This window comes from Nannospalax galili, unplaced genomic scaffold (assembly GCF_000622305.1).
Source record: "Nannospalax galili isolate Female #2095 unplaced genomic scaffold, S.galili_v1.0 scaffold1082, whole genome shotgun sequence".
Lineage (NCBI taxonomy): Eukaryota > Metazoa > Chordata > Mammalia > Rodentia > Spalacidae > Nannospalax > Nannospalax galili.
The window spans coordinates 2,873,776-2,899,043 of NW_008348580.1; the positions used below are offsets into that span (position 1 = coordinate 2,873,776).

The 25,268-nt window shown below is 42.7% G+C and overlaps 1 protein-coding gene across 9 annotated transcripts in view; it reads right to left on the reverse strand.

The window, feature by feature from the left end:
- Positions 1–25,268, reverse strand: part of Adamtsl1 (ADAMTS like 1) — a 429,521-nt gene that overhangs the window by 19,950 nt on the left and 384,303 nt on the right. For 5 of the 9 annotated variants that reach the window (XM_008845544.2, XM_029569590.1, XM_029569591.1 and 2 more), the window contains one exon: positions 21,598–21,732. In XM_008845544.2, the coding sequence (XP_008843766.1) occupies positions 21,598–21,732 (135 nt within the window). Of the gene's footprint in view, positions 1–13,539; positions 13,562–17,283; positions 18,561–19,377; positions 19,762–21,419; positions 21,466–21,597; positions 21,733–25,268 lie in introns of those variants that run through there. The other 4 variants (XM_029569595.1, XM_029569592.1, XM_029569594.1 and 1 more) reach the window with 4 other exon arrangements.

Below are 25,268 nucleotides of genomic sequence, written 5' to 3' on the forward strand. Positions count from 1 at the left end.
CCGTTTTCCATTCCCCAAACGTCTTTCTACCCTGAGGGCAAGTTTTGGGTTTCCATTGGCAGGAGGTACACCAATGTCTCCTTGCTTCTGGGCATCTGGTGGAAGAACTTGATGTATTTCTCAGCATGAAAAGCAGCTCCATCCAGATTTATGACTTATTAAGGCCTTGCCGTCTCTAAAATGATTTAGAGGTACTGCTGGGTAACTGCCCTTATGCACATACCTCAGGCTCTGACTGTTCCCTTACAGGTAAGGAAAGTGAGATGCCCACGTCTGATGTACAGGCACACACGGTCTTGGCTATGAAAACAAGATTTTGCTGTCTAAGGTAGGGTCTGGTGCTGGTGAACAACATGGACAATATGCTTCTCCAGAGTTGCCTGGACCTCCTTTTGTTTTTGGTCTTTGTGAGACAGGGTCTCCCTGTAGCCCCAGCTGTCCTGGAACTCACTATGTAGACCAGGCTGGCCTTGAACTCACAGAGATCTGCCTGCCTCTGCCTTCTGAGTGCTGGGACTACAGGCCAGAGCCACCCCTCTCCTTTTAATAACAAAAACAACAAAAGGCCTTCTCCTCCTCTAAGGTGGAGAGAAGGGGGAAGGCAGGCTGAAGAAAATTGTCTCAATTTTAAAAATTCATAGTAATATTTGCTTGAGATTTAACTTATCACAAGTGGATAATACACAGAATTCCTGTGTCCTCTGACAGTAGGCTCTTGGCATAAAACTTACCTCTTAAAAACATACCAGAGTTTTAAAAAGCTTCAACTTTCTGGGTTTATAAATCCCTGGTTGACTTTACCTTTAGGCTGCTGACAGGTGCCACTTGGCACTCAGGAGGGAAGGCAGGACAGCCCTGGAGAGGCCTGGTTACAGGTTGCATGGAGCCCAGAAAGGAGTCTCAATCTACTGACCAGATGCCTTTGCATGAACCCCTGAATGTGGATCACGTGGGGCCAGCAACTTATCAGAGCTCTTCTCTCCGTCTAATCTGTTGTTCCCACCCAGTCAAACTCTATAAGGAAGGCCACGGATGCTTCGTGTTTGTTTGGAGATGAACCATTACTTCAGGACATTTTGAGTAATAATGAAGGGGCTCCGAAATGGAAATAGCAGTTTCAGGGTAAAAGCCATTGACTGAGACAGCAAGCATCTCTTTTTCCCTGAGCGAAATAGCTGCTCTCATTCCCTCACTCTAGCCAATGGGGAGGCCGGCTAGAAAATATCCAAATTAGGTCGGGGAGTAAACACAAGCCAGGAGCCTCTCAGAGCCAACACGCCTTCATGAACTCAGCCTAGGTTTGGCTCTGTGTATGGGGCAAGTGCCTTTACAAAAGAAATACCCCCCCCCCACACACACAGACAAAAAAGAAGCCTTTCCTCACAGCCCAGTCTACACCCCATTTTGGTTCATTTCTGCTGAACCAAAGCCACAGAACAGCGGCAGAGATGAAGAACAGCTAATATTCATAACAGGTATCCTGAGAGGCCTCGTTGGGGTTCAGCGGCAGGGCACAGGAAGGAGCAACTGCTGACCAGGAATTCCAGAGTGCGGTGGAGGGGTGGGGCTGCTGGGGCAGCATGAAGACCTTTGCTGAATTTATTATTCCCATATACGCCTCCTGGGTCTCAAGGCTCCAGGAACTTCTCGGCAAAGTAAAGAAAACAATAAACAATGCGAGTGAGGCGAATAAAGGGGAGAGTTAAGCAGGCAAGCTGGAGGAGAGATGAGAGCCACATGGAGGCTCCGGGAGAGTGGGAGAGAGGTGATCCGCACTGACTGTGTGCAGAGATGCTGCTGGCTGACTTTTGCTGGGCAGGTGATGTCTAGCCTTCGGCAGGCAAGCTCAAAGACTGGTTTTTTGGGGACCCATAAATAGAGAAGTCCTCATAAGAGGAGGTCAGAAATCTACAGCCCATACCGGGATGGCCGTATCAGCAATGGGACAGTCATGTGAAGGGCAGACAATAGCGGTCCAAATGCCTGATGGTTGTTTGCAATCTATATTTCTAGTGTTGCTTTGGCTTCTAATACACTTTGGATATGGTTCTCGGATCTACCATGGCCTTACATATTCCAGAGAGCCCCTGCAAGCATTTAGTGAGGTCCCTGAAGGCTTAAGGATCAGGTAGTGTTGTTCAGATTCACAGGACACATTTTGACCTAAAAAAAAAAATCACGTGGATTAAGAGGCCCTAAAACCCACGCTGTCTCCTTAGGCAATCTGGGCTTTAGGGGCAATTTAGGCCTGGATAAGGCAAGCACATGCTGTCCAGCTGGGGACAGGTAACTGCTGGACTGAATTTGTTCTCTTGGAGGCTTCCTGTTCTCCCTAGCACTCGCAACTGCAACGCTCCAAGTCTAGCATGGACATATTTGGAGAAGGTTGTGTACCTGGTCTCTGTGTAAATGATGGCAGGAAGAACTAATGTTCCCACTGAACATCCCAAAGGCATTTTAAATGTGGTAGGGAAGGGATGGAGAGATGGTAGGTAAGAGCAGTTACTGCTCTTGCAGAGGACTGGGTTCAGTTCCCAGCACCCACGTGACAGCTAACAATTATCTGTAACTCCAGATCCAGGGGATCTGATGCCATTTTCTGGTCTCTGTGGCACTGTACACATGCAACACATGGCACACTTATGCATGCACATGCAGGCAAAAACCGCCCATACATATAAAATTAAAATAAATAAAAAAAATAAAAAAAACCATGGTAGGAAAATAGAACCCTAAAGGTCCAGGCCTAGGCACAGCAGGGCCACATGGTTTGGGCAAAGACTTATGCCTATGATTCAGTAACCTTATTGGACTCCTATACTCCAGTTTAATATGTAGAATTAGCATTTAATTAGAATTTTACTCTTAAGTCTTCCTAAAGTCCTAATATGAGAAATACTAGAAAATCTATAGAGAAAAACAACACTTTCCTGTAGCAGTGACATTTCCTTCCCAGATGCATTTTTGGGTTAGGGTGGCAGGGAAGGGAGATGGGCAGAGGCTTGGAATGAAGATGTTTACAATAAGGTGTTCATACAGTGCTATCTGACTCTTTGCTCCGTCAAAAAACTATATTAAAAATTGAGTAGTAGAAAGAATTTTGGCATTGCTGGTAAGAAAGCCTAGAGCCGGGGTTGATGGACTTCTTTTGGTGAAGGTGTAGATAGCTGATATTTTACACTCTGGGCTGTATGCGCTCTGTCATTGCTCAACTTTGCTATTAAAACTTGAAAGCAGCTGTGGACAAAAGGTAAATGAATGGGAATGACTGTGTTCAAATAAAGCTATTTCTAAAGAGGCAGCAGTCTAGAGCCAACCTCTAGTCTAGGACATGCGATCATTAGAGTTTCTGTCTTCTGAGAGCAGATGGTCTAGGAAAACCACTAAATGCCTGTGCAAGACTTATTTTTACCTTCAAAGAAAACAGCCATTTTCACCACTGAATGAAGTGCATACTCACTTTTCCTAGTTAAAAGTCTTTTTTTTTTTTTTTTTTTTTTTTTTTTTTAAAAAAAAAAAAAAAAAAAAAAAAGAGGACGATAAATCTTTCACTGTGAAGTTCAGAAAAATATAAAAATTAAGAAACCCCCCTAATTCTCACTATTCAGAGGTAACCACTTTGAGTATTGTTCCTTCTAATCCCACAGATGCAGGGATTTCATTGGATAGAGTAATGAATTTTGGATAGTCTTCTCATTAATAGATACAGACCTATATCATTTAAAAATATTTCATTTTTTAATTTTATGTGTGTGAGTATATTGCCTACATGTATGTAAGTGCACCTGTGTTGTGTAATGCAGAAATTAGAAGAGGGCGTTGGAGCTTCTGGAACTGGAGTCATGGATGGTTGTTAGCTACCATGTGGGTGCTGAGAACCAAATCCGAGTCCTCTGCAAGAGCAGCCAATGCTATTAACTACTGATCCATCTCTCCAGCCCCTACATCATCCTTTTAAATTGTTGCTTAAGATTCTATACACAAATATACTAGAATCTTTTATTTAATGACTTCTCTATAGATAATTATATAATTTCCAATTTTTCACAAACACAAATGATGCTATGGTGAGTTTTTTAGAATATTTGTTTCTGTGACCAAATAGCTCTTCAGTTTATGTTAACCCAGCATTGCTGGGTTAGTGAGTGTCACTTAATAATATTGGTATGTGTTACCAAGTTGTCACTCAGAGGTATTGTGTTAGTTTATGTTTTGGGCAACAGAGCTGTTCTGTTCTTGCACATTGTGGTTGGTAGGCAAAGTAATGACTCCCTCCTCCAAAAGTTCACATCCCAATTCCTGAAATTTATGAATATGCTACTTTACACCATTGGGTGATGGGGTCAGTAATGAATTCTCAAATGAATCAGGAAGAGCACATTTTTCATATCATACTGCCAACTTTTGCGCAAAATTGAGGCTCTTTTAAAACAAAAACACATGAAAGAGAAAAAAATTCTTATACAAAAATCAACCAATAAAGAAGGTGGAGGGAGAGCAAAGCTGCTGTCTTCGCCTGGATAGTGGGGTGCAGAGGGATGGGTTGCTGCAGAATATGAACACAAGTAGCTGCTGATGGCTCAGAAAACGGGCCATTGCTCATAGCTTTGTTTTACACACATCCCACGACTTCAGAACAAGTTCCCTTTCTTCTGTACCCAGGGTTTGCTCTGCAAATAGGTATCCCTCTATTCATTAAATATTACAGACAATTCATTGCTTGAAATATAATTTCTGCTTTACTTGGATGCTAATGATTTCTTTTCCAATTTTAACAAATCTTTCCTAAAATGGAACAAAACCAGTTTATCATCTGATTGCTTTGTTAATCACAAAACTAAAACTCCTTTAGAGTTATCAATAGTCACATTGTAATTGTCTGAATAAGCAATACTTAACAGTATTGTATCTATGGGAGAACTGTTTTAGGACCCCTTTAGGTGTAGAAAGCTGCATATGTTCAAGTCTTTCTATACAATGTCATAATATCTGTAAAACACAAACACATCCCCCACATGCTTTGAATCACAGTTAGGTCATTGATGATACCTAATACAGTGCAAATGTTATGCAGATAGCTGTTAGATTGTTTAATTTAGGAAATAGCAGGGAAAAGGTCTGTATGTTTTCAGTACAGACATTTTTCCTGAATATTTTTGATCGGTAGTTGGTTGAATCCTTAGTTGTGGGACCCATGGACAGAAGCAACAGTTGCTTTGATGGCTCAAAAAATAAATTTCACAATCAAAGCAGCTTTTATACAGAGCATGTTTAAGTTCTGAAAATAAAGAGCTCTGCAATGATTGCTTAATGAAACATTTGCCTTACCTAGCGTTCCCACACTTTAACATTCTGTAATATTTGTGTCCCTGTACTTGCACCAACTTAGGGATGATTTCAGTGCCCTCAGTCTGATAAGCTCTTCAGCAAACCTTTGTGATTCCCGAATCTCCCTCTAAAGTGTTTTGGGTTAAATGTGAGAGGCCAGGAAAGTTCATTAGGGTTGAGAACAAGGTTACGGGGGGGGGGGGATTAAGAGGACTGTGAACACAGGCGTGCCATGATCATCCTCTAGGCCTAGTTCTTTTTTGGGCTCAGGAAGCTGGCAGGACAACACACATGCAGGCTTGTGCTGATTTATTTCTCCTGAAACCACTTCAAAGAGTCACACATTGCACAAAATCGTTCCTGTCAGCTTCCAGAGGGCCTTGAATGAATTTTTGGGCTTATCTCCTTGGCAACAAAATGTACCGGGAGCTCATTATTTCTGAGCCACACTGCCAATGGAGAGATGAAGGGTTCTATAATTACAATGGATCTTCATATTAAAAGGTCCTTGATAGAATGATGTTTTGGGAGTTGAACTTGTCTTTGTACATACTTTTTAGAGATAAGGTATTAAAAGTGAAGGATGAAATAATTTGAACTGTTAAGTAGACACAGGCATCCTGTGAGGTTCTTCTTTACAATTGAAGGTTCAGCCATTATATCATCATTTCCCCCTCTTTGGCCTAAATTACCTCTGGCCTGATGCACTTTCTAAGATTTACTCTGTTGGCTATCCAGGTGAGGAATGATAGCAGAGAGTCAGCAGAATTCTTTTTAAACACCTATATTTTTTCAGAAAGAGTGAAAATCCTTTTCTATTTTCAGGAATGTAACCCACAACCTTGCATGGAGATGTCCTGGCAAGGTGTCTCTTCCAGAATGACAACGTGGAATCAACTCAACAGAAACAAAGCTGAACTCCACTGGTTGCTCCTTACTGTGACTTTAATGATGCCAAAATGTGATTCTGGCTCATTTGCTTCGCCTCCTTCCTTTCCACACAGGGGATATGTTTATTTCCAAACTGGCCGCTCTGTTTCTGAGGCTCAGTGGAGTGGGACACCCAATTTGGACACTCTGTGAAGGCTGAGATATCACAGCTTTCGTGGCATACAGAGATGTGCAAGAAGACACTTGTGGGATTGAACCAAATTTTAGGTTTTATTCTTTTGATGTTGACTATTCTATACACATCCTTGGTTCAAAATTTGATAGGTACTAGAAGGGAATGAAATCCCTTCCATATACCCATTCTCTCAACTACCTAGTTACTTGAAACCAGGGTTGCCAGTTTCTTATGTATCTGGAAGGTACTTTTGTTAAATAAAAATAGTGAATTACGACTGATACTTCAACCCTTTTAAACAATACCTCTTTAACTCTGGGGGCCTGAGGTCTGAGGAGCCTTCCAGGGTGTTATGATTACAATGCCACCAAAAGCATCCATGCACAGAATAGGGAGTTAGAGAGTGTGTGTCGTTTGGAGATGCTTTCCAAACACTTCTCCAAGAGTCACAAAGACATGGTAGGTAAGGTGGAACCTGGGTATCCTGATAATTATGGTAAAGAGATGGAACTCACCCTATTTCTACAATATCAGCCACACTCAACTTTCCCAAACTTTAAACATGGCAGGATACAGCACATGAGAAGATAGAAGACTGCAACACTGTCCCGCCTCCTGGGTAAAATATGCTTTGTTGGGGATCAGGATCCTGCTGAATTTTACTTCCACTAAGATCAGTTATTTTCACAAACATAAACTAAATAAGGGCTCTGGACTCCAGAGGTCCAGTGTAGGACTTACAACGGGAATGTGTTCTTTGCTTTACATTCCTCCGGGTTTCTCCCAGAGGTGGGAGTTCTAATTCCCACCGGTATTTCCTTCTTGGCCTGCCTAACTCCATGTACCCTTCTTGGTGCTGCATAGCTCCCGTTTCTCCATGAAGTCTAGTCGGATGTCCCTGAGTCTTTGCATTTTATGAGCCACCTTCTCCAGGGCAGCCAGCACCCCATTCGCCTGAGGTCCCTTAAAGAGACAACATAGTCTCTCCAGTGTGTTGGGAAGCAGCAGCAGCTAGGAGAGCGTCATATGGTGTCTAGAACTCTTCAAAGTTTTGCCTTCTTGGAGTTCTCGAAGTCCCACTTTGTGGTCATTCTTGTGTCTCAAGAAAGGCAGTCACTAAGTTTTAGAGAGTACTTCAGAGTTTGTAAGTGTTTTTAATAATCTTTATCTCATTCGCATCTCAAATCTGTTGTGAGACAGAGGTTATTACTCCATTAAGAAAGGAAGCCTCAAAAGGTTAGGTGACTTTCCACAGTACTGCTGCCAAGATCATGCCTGTTTTACCCTTTTGGTTCAGTGGTGGGCAAAACCTCTTGTTTACTTGAGATAAGCTGGAACTCTTTAAGAGAACTTAACTAAAAAGTAGGTTAAATTAACTAGAGAATAGTAAAAGGAACAAGAACAGTCTGTTTTTTTAGATGTGTAAGTGAATGAGGAGGTAGGCTGGCAGGCCTGAATCTTCTCACTGTCCTCTTAATCCCTGCTTTTAGGACTTGGCCCCTGGGGTACTCATCTCTCTCCCTTTTTCCCCTTCAAGAAGAGAAGGCCAGGGGCAAGACTAACATAGTAATGGCCCCCATGAGTTGAGCAGATACCACGCGCAGAGATACCATTCTAAGGCTTTAAATACTATATCTCTCCTTTTGGGGATCCTGTAGAGCAATGCAGCTATCATCCTCATTTACAGTCAAAGGCAAGAGAGTTTGCGAAACTTGTCTAGGGTTAGACAGCTGTCACTAGGTGGCACAGCCAAGCATTCTGGCTCTAGAGCCTGCTCTGATCACTGTGCTTGGTAAGCTCTGAGGTGCATGGGAAGAACCCCAAGAGACAGAATGGGTGCTAGAAGATAGAAGGAAAGAGAACTTGCAGGAGATGGCTGAGTTTTGGCCCTTGATTACAGAGTCACAGAACAGCTGTGACACTCTGTCTAGTCCCCTTCCTCTCCAACTTACACTGCCCTTTCCCATAATCACCTCTGGGCTGATCATTTCTCTTTACATCAGAAGTTCCTTCATGTCAAGGACACATCTGGGTAAATACCTTTCTGTTTCTACCCAGAATGTACCACAGACGAACAGTCCAATAAGGCACTCATCTCCAGAACCACTTCCTAACAGGTCCTGACAGTTCAGCATTTGATCCTAAAATCCAAGGAAGAACTTAGTGTAGACCATAGTAAAGATGGTATAGACCACAGTAACAAGGATAATGGGCTTCTTACATTTATAACAACAAAAAGGTGCCACACGCAAAAATGAACATATATTAGCATCCACCTTGGTACTGAGCACTGAGTAGAATTAATTCTGTGGGCGGAGTTAGATTTAAATAAGGAACCAGATGCTATGGATTTGGAAGCAAGTCTTCTAACTGCGGTTCCTTGTCCTCTACAAAGTTGTCTGAGGGTGGAGGAAGAGGGTCTGTCTCTCCATTCTTGGATCACAGCAAGCCTTGGGACCCAATCCTGCCCTTTCTCTTTGACAGCCTGTCTCTAGGCTCTGTAAGTGCTATAAAACTGCCACTTTAACACCACACAAACACAAGGGGGCATAGAGCAGTAGAGGGTATTTTCAGGGGCCATTTCATGGTGAAGAAGGATTTATTAGGGAAAGTGTACAGTTCCTCATTTTCCCACTGATGGACTTTCAAAACCTGTCTATTTCAGGGACACGGGACTCATTCACATCATTCCTGTTAGACAGGATGGGGAGGGTACTGGGCCTGGGAATTGTGTTCTGATGCCAGCAAAGGGCAGGAGCAAGTGTGAGTGAGTTTTCTCAAGGCCCCCATTTCCTGACTATCTAGAATCTTAAAATAAGCCCAGGCCTGGATACATGCTGTGGCCTGGGACAGTGTCGAGCAGGGAGACTGACTGCCTTGCTCTCTCTGTTCAGCTACTTTAAGTGTCACTTCTGCTCTGGTGTCTTTTTACATTTATGGATGTGTACTCCAGTCTGAAGAACTGCTGCCTTTTCCCTGAGGCTTCCTCAAAATGCCTTCTGAAATACAGACTCAGTTTTATACTGGCTGTGCTATTGAGCATCCTGCGGTCCCCATGGGTCTCTATTCTCCACTTCAGATTTTACCTTAAAAAAGATGGAAGTACATAAACATGTGTCATGAACAACCACGAAATACTGACCTTTCTTCCGCATAGAAAAGCGTATTTTCCTTGTGGGAAAACCTTAGGAAATCAAACATATTTTCTTTCTGACATAAAACCTCAGCCTCCTGGTATAAATGAGGAAACAGATGCCAGCTCACATCTCTTTGAAAAGGGTCAGGGTAAATGTCTTCTTGAATTCCCTTTCCTCACTGAGAATGCTGGTCCTGCTCTCTGGGCTGCCTTCCCCTCCCTCTGTGCCACTTGCCTTGCCCCCTCTGGGGTGGGTCCCCATTGTGGATTAAGTTTTACCTAACCTTTGGCCCTCAGGACTTGTTCCCACAGCTATCTTTGGAAAGGAAGCAATGATGATTCTAGTCTTCCAAAGGATCATGATGAAAACTGGTTTCCTAGCAGATGTGACCTAGGAGGCTCACAGATATCCCAGTGCGTATTTCCTCAGAACTGGCTTTAGGAAGCGCCTGATCCAGCCTCTACCATGAGAATCAGGAAGTGTGCTTTGTTGGTGAGGGTGGAGGTATGTGGGACAGATACAGCTGCAATTAGAATAGAAATCGGAGATGAAAGTGACTCAAGAGAACTCCTAAGTCAAGGCCCTGCTACCAAGTCCTGTTTTAAACTGTGCAGAACAGTTAGGCAGTGTCTTTTCTCCCTGGGATCCAGAATCAAGCTGGGGGATGTGATGCAGCTATGAGCTAATATAAGGTAGACTAGACTAAGTTTCCTGTCAGTGACTTAGCACTGGGTTTGACAAACTATCTTTGAAAAGGAGAGTTTTCCGAGCTCCTTGCTTCTGTAAATAAGGTTTTACTGTGACAAAACATAACCATACTCACTTATTTGCTCATTGCTTAGGCTGCTTTTACTCTGTGACTGTAGAGCAGAGCAGGTGCAACAGGTGTGATGCACAATGCCTAAAACGGCTTCTAGTTAGTTCTTTATTGAAAAAGTTTGCCCAGACCTGATCTAGGGCCCATGCTTAGGTGGTCAGTGGAGAGTGAACACCCCAGGCTGGGGGACTCCAGGGAGATTTCATAGAGGACTCACAGATCTATACTATTTAGCTAGAGAGGATGGGGCAAGAGAGGGTTTTCCAGCCAAAAAAAACGCACAGGAAGCTTAAGACCATGGCAGCGACCATGGAGAAGTTTGACAGAAATGGAGGGGTTACCCGAGACAAGACTAGATGGAGGCAGAGGTTAGATCTGAAGAGCAAACAGATGGAATGCTAGGCAGAACTATTCTAAACGATGGCATGTTTGGTTTTTCCTCCTAAAGGGGTAGTAAGGAATGGGGAAGTGGCTTTTAAAGTCAATTCAACCCCAAGAATAATTTTTTAAAAAGTACTGATGCTTAGCTCTACCACTTTCTCCCCACATTCTAGCTTAATTGGCCTTTGTTGCAATATTTTTAAACTTCCCAGGTGGTTCTATTATCGAATTGGGACCCTCTTACTAGAGGGAGGAAATGGTCAGGCGTGTGCCTGCTGAAGCCTAGGGCCAGGTAGACGAGCAGGTGCCCAACACATGTGAGTCAAATTAAATCAGCAATATTGGCTTGTACCAGAGCCAGCTTGATAAGCCTCTGGTTTACTAGAGTCAGCTATGCAGCCTGCAGTTGGCCACATGGTTCCCAATAAAAGAAATCACTTCTGTTTGCCTTTGCCCAGTCCTGGAAAAGCTCATGATGCTCGGTGCAATATTGAACCAGTTTATGAAGACGTTTATTGATTTTTCTCTCACTATTGTGTGTGCGTGTGTGTGTGTGTGTGTGTGTGTGTGTGTGTGTGTGTGGGTGTGTGTGTGTGTAGCTTTTTGAAGCAGGGTCTCCCTGTAGCCCCAGCTGTCCTGGAACTCACTATGTAGACCAGGCTGGCCTTGAACTCAAGTGATCTGCCTGCCTCTGCCTCTCAAGTGCTGGGACTACAGGTGTGCACCACCACGCCCACTATTGTTTTAATGTTACCATTTACAAGGCCGTACACAATTTGCCCTCATCCTTTGTGCCTCTCTGGTCTTTTTTCCCGGCATCTGTTCCCTCTGTGACTCCTCTACCCCAGCCACCCTGGCCTCTTTATTGGACAGACAGACAGGCATGGCCTTTCTGTACTAGGATTACTCTTAGCATCTCCCTGCAGACATGCACAGTGCTCAGTAGCTCCCTGCATCTAGGCCCAAGGGTCATGTTCTCAGGAAGTCCTCTTCTGACTACCTAATTATAGCTTGCAGTCTCTTTCCCACATGCTGACCTGTTTTCTGGTGCACTTTCTACTCTGTGGGGTTTATACCTGAGCTCTGTGAGTTCCAGCTTTAGTTTTTTAGCCTTACATATTCCAGGTTTGGATCCCCTACCACAGTGGTACTGTTTGTCGCAGTGACTCGATCTTAGTGCAGGACAAAGAGAGAAACTGTCACCTTTGAAGATGAGATTATAGATCTACAATGGCACAGCTGTTCTAGCAGAGACATCTTAGGCCAGCTGGGCTCTGTAGCTCTCATTAGAGTGATGAGCATTGAGAAACTGTGCAAGTGTCATGCCAGGTGGCCAGAGTGGAAATGCCACTGTTTGACCACAGCCTGTGGGTCTTGGCCTTAGTCCCTGGCCGGGGTTGGAGGGGCTCCTGCCTAGAGAGGCTCTATCTGATGGGCTGCTGCTCCAGAGAACATGATGGCACTATTGAGAGGCTTCAGTGTGGGCTGGCTGTGCCCTCAAGCCCTGCAGGGAGAAGGGCGAGGAACACTGATAATGGAATAATTGCTGGATATCCCTGATCTTGGTAAATCATAGGGCCCAAGGAAATGACTTCTGTGGGGCTGGGCCACTTGCCTCCAGCAGGGATGCTTGTGAGGACTGTGAGGTGGGGTTTGTTGGATGACAAAAGCCAGTGTGTCATCAGAGAGAGCAGGCTGGGCAAACCATATGAGTATAGTCTATGATGTTCCTACTTAGGCTCTGGTTCTAACTAAGATATACTGACCAAAGGGTACTGACCCACCCCTCTCTCCCTCCCCCTTGCAGTGTGGAGGCCAGGAGTTGACACTGGGTATCTCCCTCAGTAGCTCTTTACCTTAGTTTTTGAAGCAGGTCTCCCTGAAGCTGGAGCTCACCCATTTGGCTATATTAGCTAGCCAGCAAGCCCCAGGGATCCATTGATCTCTCCACCCACCTCCACAAAGGCACATGGCCATATCTGGCTTTTTACGTAGGTGCTGGGGATCTGAACTCAGGTCCTCATGCAATAAATTCTATTTATAAAATGAATAATTTTGGGGACTCTGAAATGAACCTCCCTCAAATACACAGCAGAATGTAGATCAGGACATGCATGTAAAAATTCACCAAGGGGACTGCATTTCTGTGGGGAAATATGGCTATTAGTGCCTGGTCACATGGGCAGGAAATAGCACCTAGGAAATAGCAATTCTTATCAGCCAGACTGGAAAAAACATGATTCCTAGGGCATTTGTTATCTATCATGTGGTGATGTAACATCACAGATATATCAATGAAATAGAGACAACTGATATTCAGTACAGTCAATTTAATAGAGAAAACATAATCTTTTCAGCAATGGTGGGCATATATATGCATAAAAATGAACTTAAAATATACCCTATATTAGGGTTGGAGAGATGGCTCAGCGATTAGGAGCACTGGTTGCTCCTGCAGAAGACCTGGGTTTGATTCCCAGCACCCACATGGTGGCTAACAACCACCTGTAACTCCAGTTCTGGGGGATCTGATGCCTTCTTTTGACCTCTGTGGGCAATGCATGACATGGGTGCACCCATCTACATGCAGGCAATACACTTTATACATACAATACAAATAATAAAATAAAGATTAAAATATATCCTATAACCATATTAAAATTCTAACTCAAATCATAGACCTAACCATAAAACTCCCAATTATAAAATTAGTGCCAGGCTGGGGTTGGAGGGGATCCTGCCTGAAGAGGCTCTATTTGATGGGCTGCTGCCCCAGAGAACATGATGGTGCTGCTGAGAGGCTTCCGTGTGGACTGGCTGTGCCCTCAAGCCCTGCAGGGAGAAGGGCCAGGAACACAAGTCAGGCAAAGATTTCTAAAATCCAACACCCAAGAATGATTCATAATAATAAAATTATCATCCTGACTCTCAGAAAACAGAGGCAGGTAGATCTCTTTGAAATTAAGACAAGCCTGGTCTACATAGCAAGTTCCAGGCCATCTGGGGCTACAAGGAGACCCTGTCTCAGTAAGTGGAAACTTATCACACTGTCGGTCCTCTAATCTTATAAAGACATTGTTAAGAAATAAAATGACAATGGACTGGGGCAGAATATCTAAAAATTATGTGTCTGGTGATAGATTTTACAGTATATAAAGATTAAAATTTATTTATTTTTATTTTATATGTATGAGTGTTTTACGTACATGTATGTAAGTGCACCCGTGTGAGCAATACCCACAGAGGCCAGAAGAAGGTGTCAGATACACAGGAATTGGAGTTATGGATGGTTGCTGGCTGCCATGTGGATGCTGGGGACTGAATCTGGGTGCACTGGGTGCAAGAGCAGCCTATGATCTTAACTGCTGAGCCATCTCTCTAGTCTTATAAAGTCTATAAAATTTTTTAAAATCATTTTGCTAATTTCATAAATATATTTTGATCACATTTAGATCCCCTCCCCTATCTGAATCCCTCTAAAAAGCCCCCCCCCATTAATGTACTCTGTCTCCTATATTAAGGCCTATTGAGTTGTTTGTGTCCCCAGATGTCCTTTGGTGTGCATTCATCCACTGGAGCCTAATTAATCTACCTAGCGCCCCCTTAAAGAAAACCAACTCTCCCTCTCCCAGCAGTTATCAGTTGCTAGTAGTTCCCCAGATAAGGTAAGGGCTTCTTACCCACTTCTCCACTTCTATGCTGCTTTTTTTTTTTTTCGGTCTGGCTTGAGTTTACATGGGTCTCATGCATGCTGTTACCATTGCTGTGAGTTCATGTGAGTAACTTCCTAGCTGTCTGGAAATCTCTGTTTCCTTGTGGTCATCCAGCACATCTTACAATCATTTTCCCTCTCTTCCTCGGTGGTCCGCGAGCCTTTGGTGATCCAACCATAAGTGCACAAACAGCCCAACTTCAAAAAATTGATTAAATATTGAACTGACAATGTGCCCAAGGAATTGGGATGCATATTTGGAAAAGATGCCAAGTAACACTAGAGAAATGCAAATTAAAAGTGCAACAAGACTATTTATAAATGTTTTATTGTTTTGTGGCAGATAAAACATATACATGTCTGTATCTACCACTTGACTGTTGTGGAAGATTCTGTCTTGGTCTCTTTGTCAAAAATCAGATGGGGGACAGGGTCTGGATTTGAGTGGGAAATGTATGAAATTTAAAAAACTCAATAAAAAATGAAAGAAAACCACAATGAGAAATCATGACGTATGTAGTAGAATTCCTTAAACTAAAGCAAGCAAGCAGAGCAAGTTTGGTAAGGGTGGAAGATCTAGAAGGTCATAAGCTGATGACGAGAATACAGAGTAATACACTGCCTTGAAAAGCAGTGTGACTATTTTTTAAAATGTTACTCACACACCTGCCATATAACCCAGCTCTATTAGCCCTAGGTGTTTAATGAGGAGAAATGACAGCATGTGTCCATTCAAAGACTAATGCATGGATTTCTAAGCCACTACATTTTAAATAACTAGAAGCATGATGTGACCACCTGCTTCTCAACAGGTGACTGATTAAACAGATTTAACAGACAAAACAACAGAATGCTAGCCATCAAAAAAGAAATGCTCTAATGATATATGTTGCAATATAGATGAGGTTAAATAATTACAGTAATGAAGGAAGTCCTACCCGAGAGGAAGGAAGGGGTTGGCAGACGTGGAAGACAGGTCGGGGGCTGGGTAATGGGACTGAATATGATCACAATGGATTGTATACACGCATGAAGCAGTCAAACATAAAAAATAGTAAAGGAGCCAAATGCCCAGTGGTATTATTCCTTTTCCACAATGCTGTAGGCAATGATATCTAGCCTGCACTAATTGATAGCAGATTAGTGGTTGGATGGGGTGGGAGTGGTGGTAGGCGCAGGGCTTGCAGAGTGATGATGAGAAGGTGAAGGAAAAGAGAAGTTCAAAACAGAAAACAACACACAAAAACCGCAGGGGAGGAGGGTAACTTTTTTGAGACAGGGTCTCCCTGTAGTCCCAGCTGGCCTGGAGCACACTATGTAGACCAGGCTGGCCTCAATCTCACAGGTCTGCCTGCCTCTGCCTCTTGAGTACTAGAACTAAAGACTTGTACCATCACACCCAGCTGAAGGTAACTTTTGGAAATGATGATGAATATGGTCATTATGTTGACTGTAGTTATGATTTCTATTTTAGACTATATGTGATTTATTTCATGTCAACTACCAAGGGTCAAATATACATTAAATATATATGTAAATATATGTGTCTTATAAATCAATAAAAAGATCAAACAGCTGTTATAAATGAATGAAGAACGTGAATGATTAAGTCATAAATAAACATAAGGGACTTACAAATATATTAAAAGCCAAGATTTAAAGATCACAAAAGGAGTAAAAAGTGTGTTTATAATGTTTCTTGTGTCATATCATTGTATTTACTAACTAAAATGGCAAATGTAAAATCTCTTGGTCATAACTCATGTCAGTAATATTTCTGAGAAATAAGACCTCTTACATAGTTTTGGTGGGCATGTAAGAGTGCTAAAACTTGGTTGGAAGGTGATTTGACAATATATAACAGAAACCTAAAGTGTCCAAAACACAATAGTTCTACTCCTAGTAATTGATTCTACATAAACCAGGATCACATGGGGGCCAAGTAAGAATCTTAATTATATTTATTTATTTATTTATCAAATAATAGTGAAATATGGAAAAGAACCTAAAAATCCATTAAATAATTGATATAAAAAGACACAGTATCTTCTGCCAATTCAGTCATGAAAAATGAAATCGTAGAAAAGTTTTAGAGACAGAGAAAGATGTTTTTAGATATCAAGTGATAAAAATTAGAAGCCAGATGTGGGCCAGGCATGGTGGTGCACAACTTTAATCACAACACTCAGAGGCAGGTGGACCTCTGAGTTCAAGGCCAACTTGGCCTACATAGTAAGTTCCAGACCAGCTAGGGCTTCAGAGTGAGACCCTTTCTCAAAAAACATAGACAAAAACCACAGATTCGGTGCTGGTATCTGTAATCGCAGGACTCCTACTGTGAGATGGGAAGCTCCTACTGTGAGATGGGAAGCTCCTACTGTGAGATGGGAGGCTCCTACTGTGAGATGGGAGGCTCCTACTGTGAGATGGGAAGCTCCTACTGTGAGATGGGAAGCTCCTACTGTGAGATGGGAAGCTCACAGAAGGGGTGGGGTGAAGTACACAGGAGAGGAGAAGAAGAAAGGCCCTGCCTCAGCAAGGTCAAAGTCAAGACCCTACTCTCAAAAGGTCCTCAGACCTCCACGTGGGTGCTGTGGACACACATACTCAAAATAAATAGAAAAAAAAAGAGAAGCCAGTGTGCAGATTATATTTTACTTTAGATAAAATGTACAAAATATTTAAATTGATGTTTAAGAAAAAGGTATTTCTGGGCTGGAGAGATGGCTCAGTGGTTAAAAGCACTGGCTGCTCTTGCAGGGGACCTGGGTTTGATTCCCAGCACACATTTGTGGCTAACAACCATCTGTAAAACTCCAGTTCCGGAGGATCTGACGCCCTCTTCTGACCTCCACAGGCACTGCATGACACAGGTGCACCTACCTGCATGCAAGCAATACACTCATACACATAAAATTAAAATTATAAATAAATTTAAAAAAGAAGGTATTTGCACAGGTTATCTCAGGGTTATGTAATTATATAGAACTTTTATTTTCTTTTTGCTTCTAGTTGTAATTGTTCTGTAATGGAGATATAGTGCTATGAAAATAAAAACTCCAACAAAAGTTATTTAATAAAAATCAACGTTAAGACCCTATCAGTAAATACTGTTGGCCTTGGTGATGTCCCCCAAAAGCACAGGGTTGGGGAGATAACTCAGTGGTTGAGATCATGTACTGCTCTTGCAGAGGACCTGAGTTTGGTTCGCAGCACCCACATCAGGATCAGGGGATGCATTGCCTCTGGTCTCCAAGGGTACTTGCACTCACATGCACATACCCACATACAGGTGTTCACACATATAAATAGTTAATAAAATAAGTAAACAAATCTTTGAAAAATGTTCACTGAAAGCCACAAAAAAGTTTAGCTGTCTTGAAAAAGCATGACACACTTCTCTGAAAATGGAACTTGTAGGGCTTTAGGGCTGGACCACCAAAGGTGAAGGTGCCCGGGACTAGCTTTGCCCTCTAGAGAAGATGGCACACCTTTGAGCTTTCAGCAGAAAGGACAGCTATCAACAGGGAGAAATGAAGTAGCGCCTGTGTTGCCTAGGGCAACGGTTCCAGGTGGGTTGGGTCCTCTGCATGACAGACTCCAGTGGACATTTTCTATGCCTAAGCCACATAGTCAAGAGTGTAAGAGCAGCAAAGGACTCAAGTCCTACAATTTCACTTTATATTTACAGAAAGTGACGCCCACAGGGTGTGTTCAGCTGTTCCATCAGCTGCAGCTGTGGCTTGAAGTGAAATCAATGCCAATGTGTCCCATAACTAAAATGTCCATTTCTGGAATAGATTCGCTCTCTAGAATTTTAACTCTTAAGTCTTAGTAAGAGTTAACACTGAGACATGCATGGCTTAAAAAACTCCAAATCTCTCTTCTCCCCTTCCTCTAGTGAACAGGATAATCAAAGTCTAGGAGCAAGTGCTCCCGTGCCACAGAGCTGCATGGCACTACAGCACCGTGATCAGGTTGTGGGCAACTACCCCATACACCGAAGAAATATGAATCTCACAACTTACTGGCTGCAGTGGGGTTGGTAAATGGCTTTCACCCACTGTGTCAAGTGGACCGAGCTTGGATGTTAGTATTAATCCCAGGGCAGTGCCTGAACTGAGTGACAGAGAACATTATAAGCAGGATGTTTTGGCATCGGGGGAGCGCTTAATCGCGTGTACCACATATTTTCATTTTGGCCTAGACTGTTACCCTTAGAATAACATTAATTATTCCTTCAGAGTGGTACATGAATTCTTCCTCAATATTAGATTTCCTACATCATCTCTAATGTGTTCTAATTTCTTAGCAAGTCAATGCAAAACTGCCTCCTTGGTCTATTCAGTTCCCAGCACCCACATGGTGGCTACGAACCATTCTTAACTCCAGTTCTAGGGGAATCCAAAGCTCTCTTCTGACCTCCACGGCATTGCACAACATGGGTGCATTCACATACATGCAGGCAATACATTCATACACATTAAATAAAAATAATAAAATAAAAAATATAAAAAATTATTAAAAAATATGAAGGGCTTCCAACAATTTAACTGTAACGCAAAATTCTTGTGCATTAAGAATCATAAAATTATGAAGCTAACATATAACAGTTGGTCTATCTCTTAGAGCATGTGCTATGGTCTGAAGGCATGCCTAGAGGAGCCAGAGGTGGAATCTTGTCCAATTGGGAACAACTCGATCAAAAGACTAGAGTGAGTCGGTAGCCGGGGAAGCTGTAGACGGCAAGAGGGCATCTGCTTGCTGAGGTGAGGCCCTGGTAAAGATGGAGTGCGCACTCCAGCTGAGCCTTATCTTGATTGCCCGCCGTTTCACAGTTTAGCTGCTCATCACCAGCTCAGTCTGGGGTTGTACAGCTGTTTCTGGAACGATGACTGATGCATATCCTGCACATTTTATTTCAGGACTCATGGCATTTTTTTTTTTTTTTACCGTGCATGTCCATTTCTCCCCTTTTCCGCCTATCTGAATCACGTTCATCTTTCAGCATCCATTTCTCTAGCATCACAGAGGCTCTGGTCTGCTTCAGCCCAACTTCTCAAAGTCCTGACATTTGACATCATTGCCTAACCCTAATTTCTCTCTGCAGTTTCGCATAGATCTCCCTTAGTCTACAGTGCTGGGGTGATTTTGCCAAGGCTGTTACATTCAGAGACTTTATGAACACTGACTTGCTGTAGATTGGGATATTAAGGTGTCTTAACTGTTCAATTTAAATACCAGTCTAAGGTAACAAAGCATCGTAACCTAGCAGTGGAACGCAGCAGCAGAAAGCACAATAAATCCTTATTGCCCATGCCTGAAATGAGACAAAAATATTATCCCAGAATAAGAGAGAAAGAGGTAAAGCTATCACAGAAAAGTATGAGTAGATGAACTTTTCTAGCACATTGAATGATACCCGCGCAACCCAAAGGAGTTATATTTAAAGATTAATGATATATATATATTCCAGTAACTATATACCTTGCTAGTTACTGGACTATAATTAGCAGGATACTTTCTCATAATAATGAGTCTAAAGCAAAGACATTAACACTGCACATACTTAGTTTGGAATAATTATCATTTGTAAGCCAAAGAACTACAATTTGAAACTTGTATGACTCCTGGTCAGTGTGATATGGAAAAACACGAGGTTAAGCCTTTCATGTTATGGGAAACAGGGCTACTTGGTAACTCAAATTATAGGGCTACTTGGTAACTCAATCTGTGTCTTACCAAGACCAGAAATAGAGAAGTCAGGAGTGCCTTCCATATATAGATAAGCTATGAGGACTCCTCATTAATTGCAGTGATAATGGAAACTGAAGGTACTCTTTCTGTACTCTGATTCTAAACTCAATGAGGCCGTTGGCCATGCTGACAACTAATGTGACTGGTAACCCACTGATCTTTAATACTTTCTAGGTGGTGGGTGGAAGCACAGAGAAACTTTAAACTCTGAGCCAAGGGAGTGGTTCTAGCCACTATTATCAACTGTACCAAGCTCTTTATTAGAGTCATTGTGAAGAATTCCTCCATTTATAGGCTTTAAAAAAGTGGGTAAGGGGCTGGAGAGATGGCTCAGCGATTAAGAGCACTGGCTGTTCTTGTAAAAGACCTAGGTTCAAATCCCAGCACCCATATGGCAGCTAACAACCATCTATAACTCTAATGCCAGGGTTTCCGACACCATCTTCTGACCTCACAGGCATTGCAGACACGGGTGTACTCACATACATGCAGGCAATACACTCATACACATAAAATTAAAATAAACTTAAAAAAATTAAACAGTAGTTAAAAACTTTGGTTTTTCTTTCTAACTAGTAAAATCCTAGGTCTACAGAACAGTCAGGAGGAAGGAGTAGAGATGTGTTCCGTTCGCATTCCTGCACAGCCCTTCTTCCCATGCCTCAGGAAGAAAAAAGGAAGTCCTTTCCTTGACCTTGATTGTCTCCAGTAGCCACATATGAAGATTCCTGACATTACCATGAGTCCAGAGTGAAGGGCCCTGACCTTAGACGCTCTACAAAAGTCCCTGGTACTAGAGGGTACCAGTCATGTAGGCAATAGTTTGGTAAAGGTCCCCAATGCTTGATGACAAAGTTTTTCTTGGAAAATCTGTCTGGGCTGGCTTTCGGCTCTGCTTACAGAGAGCTGGCCCAGACAGAATTGCTGGCTTCTGGGTGCTAACACTGTAGTTTGTCCTTGAAAGCTGATTAGAGCTCTGTTTTGGAGCCCTAGTTCAGTCTGTGGGTTCCTGAATCCAAGCATAGTGAAGGAGGCTGGAGAGTTCCTGGGGAAAATCGTTATACACTGGGAGGAGACACAGAAGTGGTTCCTCACTGCTGCCCCTTTGTCAGAGTTCAGTGAGTCCCCTGAAGGAGAGGGTCTGGGCCGTGGCATCAGCCCAAGAGGGGCCATATTGGAATCCAGACAAACTAGAGAGTCCAGACTGAGAACAGCACTCACCTCATGTGGAAAAAGTCAGCCAAGTTTCCACTGGTGAGTCTGGATTCTGTAGGCAATTAAGTGATTTCCTGTTGGCCACCCCCCACTGTTGCCTCCCTCCCACCTGCAAGCAGTCACCCATCCATAAATCCTGTCCAGCTCTGGATTTTTGCCCAATGTTTCAGAGGGTTGGACTCACCAAGGAGAGCGGAATTCCCAGGATCCAGGACCAGCTGTGTTCCCAGAGGAGACATTAGCACTGAAGGAAGGTTCGGTCCAGTGGCTGAGAGCAAGGCCCTGATGTCTTCCAACTGTGTGGGGACTTGGGGGGGATCTGTGAGAAGACAGATGGTGAATCAGGAGGTTAGAGCATATAGGCTATGTTAAGGGGGAAAGAGGTGATAGGCATGACAGGAGTTACTACTACTGACTCTTAACCTCATTTTTCCTATAAAGAAGGTATACCTACGAAGGTAAGCCTGAATTTCAAACTTAATATTTGATGCCTGGAATAATAAGGTCTGTAATAAGAACCAGACCTGTGAGTTTCAGGAGTTCTTACTTTATACCACTTTGAAGCATACCACCATTGGGTCTTTATAATATTGTAGATAAACTGAACCATGTTATAAGGCAGTTTTGTTTTAAAAGGAAAACTTTACCATTTACTATATGCCATGTATGAGATTGTCTTTATCCCATTTTCCACTAAACTCATAACATCCTTTAGAGGCAATTTGTAATTGTCCCCACAGATAGAATACTCTCCCAAAATTTCTTATTTAAAAGAATTTTTATGAGTGTTTCTTTTTTTGTGAAAGACAATATAGTTGTGAGGTTAATTTACTTTGAGGTCTGATTTTTACGCTCAAAAAAGACTCAGACGAAGTGTAGGAAGACATTACTATGGGATAGCAGTCAAAATCATACAAGGAGTCAGGGCTGGAGTCACGGGAGGTGAAGGCAACCAGTAATAATAAAAAGTAAGAGATGAGAAATACAGTTGCTCATTTTCATTGGAGACAAGCACCCACTGCACCTACTGGTGGAATGATCTAGAGTCTCCAGGAAAAGCAGCAGGATCCCTTTGTTCTTCTTCTGTGTCTGCTGAAGCACAGCTGCGGCCACTTCCAGGGCCACTGCCACTCTTCTCTGGGCCTCGTTGGAGTGGGTGCAAAGCAGGAATACTGCTCTTATAACTGAGCCATTTGTGCTAGGCATTATCAGGCACTTGTTAGGAATGGTAAAGGAGTAAGTACTGATGAGGCCTATTCTACTCCGGACACACAACTTTACCCTTCCTGCCTTTGACTGCAAAAACCATCAGAGAGCCAACAATGGTGAACTTGAAGTGATACATCTATGTCAGAAATAGCCAAATAAAACTCTTTTCATACGGTATCGGGAAAACACTGTGCTTGGATTCAGGAATCCACAATTTGAACTCTGGCCCCGCCATTCACTAACATGGGCAAGTACTTAGCCTACTGAGCTGGAGCTTTCTCATCTGTGAGGATCTGTTATTCTTCTGCCTTTAGGAACTGACAATGAAGTTTATTCAAAGTGTCTTTCTACCCTCCTTTATGTGCTTATTAAAAGCAAAAAGGGGAGGCTAGTCTCATATGTGAAACAATTTAGCAATCTTATCTCCTTGGGTAAAATGTCAACCGTTGCTAATGTCACTACAGTTTCCATGACAATTCCTTTTTTATTTTTGCGCATGTGCATTTGATCTTCCCAGTGGAACTGTGAATTCTGGAGGGGCAGATGCCACCTCATATTTTTCCTAAAACTTGACCAGTGTCTACTCAACTTGGGCTTAGAGGTAACACAACAAATATGGGTTCGATGACTACATCAGTGAATGAAGGAAAGTCTGTATCATTTCATGCTGAGCATTCATATAAGTCATAGGACTCAGCATGAAATTTCAGTTTTATGTACAAAATTTCCCTTTTAAAAATTAAGCCATATTATTGCTGATGAAAAAAGAATGTTATTTCCACTTTCATGTTGGGTCAGAAACCAAGACTTCTAATAAAGAAAATCCTTGGGGCTGGAGAGATGGCTCAGCAGGTAAGAGCACTGACTGCTCTTGCAGAGGACCCAGGTTCAAGTCCCAGAACTCATATGGTGGTTGACAACCATCTGTAACTCAAGTTCCAGGGGATCCAATACTTTCTTCTGACTTCCATAGGCATTGCATGACAAGGGTGCACTTAAAACACATGCAGGCAATATAATTACACACATAAAATTAAAATAATAACTAATTTTCAAAAAAGAAAAGCCCTTAAAGGTAAGCATCCTTACAGTGATTTTTGGGAAAAGGTTTCATGCTCTTTGAACACCATGTTCATGATCATACTGTATTAGAGTTGGAAAATAATAAGAATTAGCCCAGAGAACATACTTCATTGGTGATGCCCCAATAGCAGTCATCTTAGACATTCATCTCTGTTAGCAGAGACAACAAGGAAGGGTCATTAGGGAGAAATCCCCACCAATGAGTACTGGAACTTAGTACGACCCCAGACTCAGCTGATGAAACCCAATGCAAAACATCCTTTTTCTGAGTCAATTTTCTGTGGCTTCCTAAGATGGCTGGAGGTTTATGTAACCACCAGTGTGATGAAACCCCAGTGGGCCTCTGAAGTCTGAGTGAGCAGGGCTATACCATCAACTGCGGGTATGAAAAGTGAAGCATAAATTTAATTATTTTTCCCTTGAGGAAGTCCATAATGTATATTTATATATGTATGTGTGGCATGTAATTATTATTTCTTTTCCCACCCTTAAAATGACAGCTTTCTCTTTGTGAGAAAATTAGTGTAGGTGTTCTAGTGATTACTTTGCCTACTTATTTATTATTTATTTTGAGACATGGTCTCCGTTAAGCTCCAGCTGACCTGGAACTAGAAAGATGGGTCTGGCCTTGATTTCACAGAGGTCTGTCTGCTTCTGCCTCCCCAGTGAGTGCTGGGATTAAAGGCATGTGCTATCATACCCAGCAAGCGCTTGTTTTAAAAGGTACATCCAGAAACTTTGTTTTACTGTATCTCACCCACCCATAGCCAGACTCAGCAGGAAGGAAAGCAGAAGATGGGCAGAAAGGGCTGTGGCTTGCGAGATGGTCAAGTCCTGTCCTGGGTGATACCAGCTGGCAGACAGTGGCCCAGTAGCTTTCTTATCTGTAAATGCTGATTTTATGTCAGTGCCTATGGTAGACTTTTTAGTGAAGAATTATTATGGTTGGAACATGCACGTGGAAATTTTATGTAAACTAAAAACTTCCTAGAATTAGATGAAAAAACTTTAAACAGGATTTTTTCTGGAGAGGGTAAGCCATGGTTTTCATTGACTTCTCAAAGAAAACCCTCGCAGGGAGTTAGTAGTAGCTTCACTTCTGCTCCCTCTACTTGACATCTGTACTACTCCCTGCACTGGACAGTCCTTGATTGGCACCTTGACTGTCTCTCATAGACACCATAGTGTCTACGATGCAGCAAGATACATAACTTGTCTAAGGCCATAAGTGAGCAAGGGGTGTATCCAGGGTTTACGCTCAGCTTTGCTGGCCCCAGACTCTGTTGGAAGGGCTGAAGATGGGGAGAACCGAATGAAGGGGCTGCATCTCCCTTGTGTTTTCTTTTCTTTATATTTATTTATTATTTTTACTTTATGTATATGAGTGATTTGCCTGCATGTATTTAAGTGCACCTATGTCACACAATGCCCATGGAAGCCAGAAGAGGGCGATGAATCCCCTGAAACTGGGGGTGTGGATGGCTGTTAGTCGCCATGTGGGTGCTGGGAACCAAACCCGGGTCCTCAGCAAGAGCAGCCAGTGTTCCTAACCATTTAGCTCCT